This window comes from Bison bison, unplaced genomic scaffold (assembly GCF_000754665.1).
Source record: "Bison bison bison isolate TAMUID 2011002044 unplaced genomic scaffold, Bison_UMD1.0 scf7180017864352, whole genome shotgun sequence".
Lineage (NCBI taxonomy): Eukaryota > Metazoa > Chordata > Mammalia > Artiodactyla > Bovidae > Bison > Bison bison.
Window position 1 is genome coordinate 1569411 of NW_011494924.1, and position 6245 is coordinate 1575655.

Below are 6245 nucleotides of genomic sequence, written 5' to 3' on the forward strand. Positions count from 1 at the left end.
CTGCCTCGGGTCGCTTGTCCTCCGGTGACCCGTTGGACGCTGGGTCGGAACTGGGCCCAAGAGTGAGGGACGCTGAAGGCAGCGGGACCAGAGGGCCCTCTTGTTTCCTGGGCTAACCCAGGAGCTGAGGTCAAACCTCTGATCTTCTACTTTGTCCTCGAGACCTTAGAGGTTCGAAGAGACTTGAGAGAGGTTCCGAAGGCGCTACTGGGTCTAGATAGGGAAAGGGGGTTGTCACAAGTTCAGGAGCCCCTGAAGCTCGAACTCTAGATCGCTGGGGCAACGCCAGGTAGTGGTGCAATCTCCTCCCTCTGGCTCCAGGCTCTGGGCCCCTGGGACTAACATAATAACATTCTCCTAATCCCTGAAGTGTGTGCAGCGCCTTAGCTGACGTCGTTCCCAGCCCCCGAACTAGGGGTCTTAGAGCCCATTTCATGGAAGGAGAAACCGAGGCCCTGAGAGGGGAAGTGGCTTACTCAAGGTCGTGCAGCTAGTTAGAGTCATGCCTCCCTAGTGAGTGGTGGATGCATTAGCCACTGGCACATACCTAGTAGAAGCTTATTACAAATAACAAGTTACACATCCTCCTTGCACTTAAGACTCTACTTGGGTTAGTTCAGTTCAGTCGCTCAGTTGCGTTGGACTCTTTGCAACCCCATGGACTGCAGCACGCCAGGCCTCCCTGTCCATCACCAACTCAAACTCATGAGTCGGTGATGCCATCCAACCACTTGGGCTAAGCCCCATCCAAATTTGATAATGCTCCCAGGTTTCCTCACTCCTGGATCTTTTCCCAGGAGGTCTCTGGAGACTGGGTCCCCTTTTGAGGCCCCCATCCTCATTCTGTACCTCAGAGTTCTGGAACCCAGAAAATCACTGCCTCCCAGCTGTTTTGGCCACAGAAAGGTGAGTCAATGGCTGCATCAGGGTGTCTCCTGGGCCAGTGTTGGGATGGGGTGGAGATGAGAGTTCCCTCTGTTTGGCTGTCCTTCACCTCCCACCCTGGTGGCTCAGATGGTAAAGAATCTGTCTGCAGTGCAGGAGACCAGAGTTCGATCCCTGGGGTCGGGAAGATCCCCTGGAGAAGGAAATGACCACCCACTCCAGAATTATTGTCTGGAGAATTCCATGGACAGAGGAGCCTGGCAGGCTGCAGTCCATGAAGTCACAAAGAGTTGGACACAACTGAGCAACTATCACTTTCACCTTGCACCCCCAGAGCTGCCAGCTAGAAAGGATTGACCTGGACTAGTGCTGGTGATTACAAAGCGTGTGCTCCCCTGTCTCTGCTCACAGAGAAGCACCGGAGACCCAGCAGGAGAGCCTCTGACTTTCCAAGTAGATGGGCCTATGGGTTGGACCAAGAGTCCTATCTCAGCCTAGACTCTGCTCACAGATGGGCTGGGGTAGAGGTGGCTTGGGGATCAAGTGTTATTCCGGGCACAGCTGTTGCAGTTATTAAAGGGAATCGTTCTCCCAGGAGCAGAACTGGGAATGTGAGAACCAGGAAGTTGGCAGGGCTGGGAAAGAAAAATTCTGGGAGCCTCCCTCTGTGGTCATGAGAGGGGGCGGGCACTGGCTGGCTGGTGAGGTTGTCACTTCTGGCTCTGTCACTGACTTGCTGTGTGACCTCGGGCAGGGAGCTTTCCCAGCCCTAAGCCTTCCTTACCTCAATCTGTTTGTAATTTGAAGAGGCCTGGAGCAGACTCTGGGTGCTCTGGTAAATGCAGGATGAATCTCAGTGCCAGGAACCTCAGACCCTTTTATAGCTGGACAGAGGGCCCCCTGAGAGGGGCAGCAACTTGATCAAAATCTGACTCCTGTCTGACTTCCCCCGTCTCCCCTGCATTGTTATATTTTGGGGACTGTTTACTGAGGGGTTCCTGACTGTGTACACTTTGGACCGAAGGCTCAGTGACCTGGTGCTAGACCTGTTCTGCCACCATCTAGCTGTGTGTCTTTGGACGGACTTATGTCCTCTGATCCTCAGCTTATAAAATGGGCTGGGTGAATATCATGGTTTCTGAAACACCTGTTCACTTTATTTCCATTTTCTCGATGAAGCAGTAGGTCCTTGGAAAGAGGGTGTGCCTCATCAAGGCCCCAGTCTTTCCCTTCCTTCAGGAGGGGTCAAACTCTCTGAATTTTTGGTAACTGAGTCACTAACTCCCTGTGGCTACAAATGGGCTGGGATATGTGGCTTGTGCTGGGCGGGCACTGACTGAGGGTGGCCCAACCTTTCGTAATCCCTGAAAATCTACCACCAGGGAGGCTGACACCCAGGCACCACTTCCTTCTGGAGGCCACTGTGGGGTCTGCAAATATATACATACTCTCTGGGTGTAGAGCTTAGGTGATTCTGTGGCAAGTGTGAAAAATATACCCAGGGATTGGAAGAGGTGCAACAACCATAGAAATACCCCAGGTGGGTTTGCAAAAAGAGTAGAATGCCTCTAGGAAATGGAAGTGTGACTGTATCCCCAGGGAGCTTTATAGAAAGTGTGGAAACATCCTTAGAGGAAAGTGACAAGTGGCTGAGTAGCAAAACTGTTGGCTGTCTTCAGGAGAGTCAAGCTTTAGGGATATCCAGGGGGCCTGGCCAGCAGCCCCTAACCCAGGACTACTTCTAGTCTTGAAGTAGGCTTGGTGTTTCCATTCCTGGAGCAGGGAGTCTCCTTTCTCATCTTCAGCCAGGGAAGGACTGATTGAGGGCTTGAGTCCTGGTCCAACCCTCAGTCCTCATCCTTAAGGGCTCTTGGGGTCTGATAGCTCTCTCCCTCCATCATCATCTCCCACTGACCTGCTGTCTTCCTGGGACCAGGCAACCTGATCTTCCTCCCTAACCAGGGATGCTGTCCTTGAGCAGGAGCTTGGAAATAGTGGGGATGAGGGTGGAGGGCCTGTGGGAATAGGACCTTCATCTGACAGACACAATTGAGGTTTATGTAATCACATGGTGAGATGGTAGCTGTTTTGTGGGATTTCTGCTAGTGAGCCCTTTTCAAGCCACACAGGCTCAAGTTTCTTTTTTTTTTCTTTTTAAATTTTATTTGGCTGTACCAGGTCTTAGTTGCAGCGCTCGGGATCTTCAATCTTCGTTGCAGCATGTGGGATCTTTAGTTGCGGCATGCGGACTCTTAGTTGCAGCATGTGGGATCTAGTTTCCTGACCAGGGATGGAACCTGGGCCCCTGAGTTGGGAGGGCGGAGTCTTAGCCACTGGACCACCAGAGAAGTCCCCTCAAGTAGTGATTCTTAATCTCTGGGGTCAAGAACTACTGTTTAGGAAATCATGATGAAAACCAAGGTCCTTCTGTTCAGAAAAATACACATGGACCATGGTCCCAGGTCACTAAATAAAAAATGCCTAACCCAGACAGATACCAAGCAAAGGCAATGGAGTACAGTGATCTGGAATCTGCGTGGATTAGAATCCTTCCTCTGTGTCTTACTAGCTGTGAGATTTTAGGCAAATCATCTTATGCCTCTGAGTCTCAATTTCTTCACCTGTAAAAGAGGGCTAATAATTATATCCATTTCCTAGAGTTATTGTGACTATTACATGAGGCAATATAGGTTAAAGGCTTAATACAGTACTTGGCACATGAATATTAGCTATATGGTGATGATGATAATGATGATAAATAATCACAATATTGGGCAATTTCTTCCTTGCCTGGAGAAGTGTTTTTACCCTTTATGGTAGCTGTTCTGTGGGATTGGTCCAGGTTGGACGTCCAGTCCTTTGAGGACCTTCCCTGATAGAGTTTTATATATCAGTCCTAGAGCATGCAATAATATTAACAATTATTAATAATAAACCAGTTGATTAGTTTATTGAATGCTTAGTCTGTATCCAGGTACTGTTCTGAGCACTTTGTGTTTAGCTCATTTAATTCTCATGAGAGCCCAGAAGAGGATACTATTATTAGCTCATTTAATTCCTTTAAGGCCTGAGAGGAGGATACTATTATTTTTGCCATTTGACAGATGAGAAAACTAAAGCACAGATACATTAAATAACTTCTAAGGTCATACAAAAAACAGAAAAGCCTGAAGGCAGGCTGACTTAGCAGAAAGTGAACAAACAACACACACACACAAACGTGTAGACATACACATGCACAGGGCAAAGCTTTCCCACACATTTCCATTGTACTCTTATCAATGTTCTGGGTGCTGGGGAAGGTATCCCCAGCCAGGAGTTGGGGGGAGAGCAGTCCCTAGTACTGACTCCTCTCTACCTCACAGGTTTTTGCACTGCCATAGACCATCCCCCTCCCCAGGCCTCTTTGCTTCCCCACCATGCTTCAGCGCCTCACCAGCCTCTTCTTCAGTCCCCCACCACCTGCTGCCGAGGACCCCGACTGCCCCCAAGCCTTCGTCTCTGAGGAGGATGAAGTGGATGGCTGGCTCATCATTGACCTGCCTGGTAAGTCTGGAGCCAGGACTGACTCCTGAGCCTGTGAAGTTTTCATTAGGGCACATAGTCCAGCCATTGAGCAGGGAGCTGCTAGGGGACTGGGGAGTTCCCAGGGCAAATAGGGGCTGAGGCAGTAGCATTGGAGGTAGGGGTAACAGCGCCCTTCCATGCAAGCTGGGGCTCTCTCCTGGCAGAGGTGTTGCAGTCCACACCTCACGCGCCCTAGGGCAGCAGGTCGAGACTTGTGGGTGGCCCCTGGGTGTGGCTGGGGGGCTGCGGGCTGACTAACGATGCCCTTTCTCTCCCTGTCCCATTGTGTCCGGTGTGTGTGTCTCCCCACTGCGCCCCCTCCTTCCGTAACCCATAGACAGCTTCACAGCTCCACCCAGCCCCGGGGCTGCCGCTGCCCCGGCCGGCCGCCCTCCGCCCGCACCCTCCTTGATGGATGAAAGCTGGTTTGTTACCCCTCCGGCCTGTTTTACTGCAGAGGGGCCTGGACTCGGGCCTGCCCGCCTCCAGAGCAGCCCCCTGGAGGACCTCCTCATCGAGCACCCCAGCATGTCCGTTTACGTGACCGGCAGCACCATAGTGCTGGAGCCTGGCCCTCCCTCCCCGCATCCAGAAGACGACGAAGCTGCCCTGCCTGACGGAGACTCTAGCGACGGGTGAGCGGGCCGGGAGCGGAGCCTGGAGGCCTACAGAGGAGTGTCTTGGAGTCCAAGAACCCCCTGGCACTGCCCGGGAGGACCCTTTAGAGGCGGGTGTTCGAGGCAAAGGCCGGGGCCGATGGGCCAGGGTGTAGCTCGGCCTGAAGGCAAAGGAGCCTTTGAGATTGGGAGAGGCGTGGCTTCGTGGCTGGGGCGGGGCTTGAGAAAGACTGGAGCAAAGGCTTGGGGTCTGTAGAGGTTGGAAGGGCGAGGCCGCAGCGCTAAGGAGGTGTGGGGATAGGGTACAGAATGCCAGGGTCGAATCGGAAGTTGAAGCTGAGCCTTCACGGGGCCACATTTACCCGTTTTAGAGTCTAGGACCGAGGAGGCATCTCCGGGGTGGGTGGCTTGGAGGAAGGGCTGGTACCCACGAGAACGGCGTTGGGCGCCCCCTTCTGAGCAGAGACCAAATCTTGAGGAGGGTGCGGGGACAAATGGGAGGTGCCAGCTTTCCCCTCGATCTGTCCAGCCCCGACTGACTCGCTGTCTCTCCCCGCAGGGAGCTGGCGCCTGCTCGCCGCGAAGCCCGGGCCCTGCACCACGCCGCCCCTCTGCCGCCGCGGGCTGCGCTGCTGGAGAAGGCGGGCCAGGCGCGGCGGGTGCAGCGGGCCCGGCAACGGGCCGAACGCCACGCGCTGAGCGCCAAGGTGGTGCAGCGGCAGAACCGCGCCCGCGAGAGCCGTCCGCGCCGGCCCAAGCACCAGGGCAGCTTTGTCTACCAGCCCTGCCAGCGCCAGTTCAACTACTGAGCTTCCACCGCCGTGCTGCAAACCCCTCGCTGACTCCCGACCCCATCCAGCCCCTCCGCCGCAGCCAGTGTGCTGATCGAGGGGGCGCCTGCAGCCCACCTCGGGCTGGATACCACAGCCTCCCTTCTTAAGTGTGTGAGGTGGGCTGATCGCCCCTCTCTCTCACTCCTACTTCCCTTTCTCTGATCCTCTAATCCGCCTCTGAACACACCCCTCACCCCGCTCCGCAACACCCCACCCCCCTCCCCGCCCCAGCCCCGCTCTCACCTTCTGGCCCCTTCTGGCATCTAATCCTCCATCTCCCCCACTGACAGTCGGTCTTTCTTCCCTGGTTCCCCTTCTGGATCTTTGCTCTGACACTCTCCAT

The 6245-nt window shown here is 54.2% G+C and overlaps 1 protein-coding gene across 5 annotated transcripts in view; it reads left to right on the forward strand.

The window, feature by feature from the left end:
- The window catches only part of TP53INP2 (tumor protein p53 inducible nuclear protein 2), a 6757-nt gene extending 518 nt beyond the window's left edge, over positions 1 to 6239 (forward strand). The window contains exons 2-5 of one of the 5 annotated variants that reach the window (XR_826585.1): positions 4251 to 4431; positions 4790 to 5087; positions 5629 to 5945; positions 6019 to 6239. Coding sequence is in view for 4 of the 5 variants with exons in the window: in XM_010854879.1 (XP_010853181.1) it covers positions 4305 to 4431; positions 4790 to 5087; positions 5629 to 5878 (675 nt within the window). In the remaining variant the exon portion in view is untranslated. Of the gene's footprint in view, positions 1 to 6; positions 907 to 4250; positions 4432 to 4789; positions 5088 to 5628 lie in introns of those variants that run through there. The other 4 variants (XM_010854879.1, XM_010854878.1, XM_010854877.1 and 1 more) reach the window with 4 other exon arrangements.
- Positions 6240 to 6245: the final 6 nt, after the last annotated feature.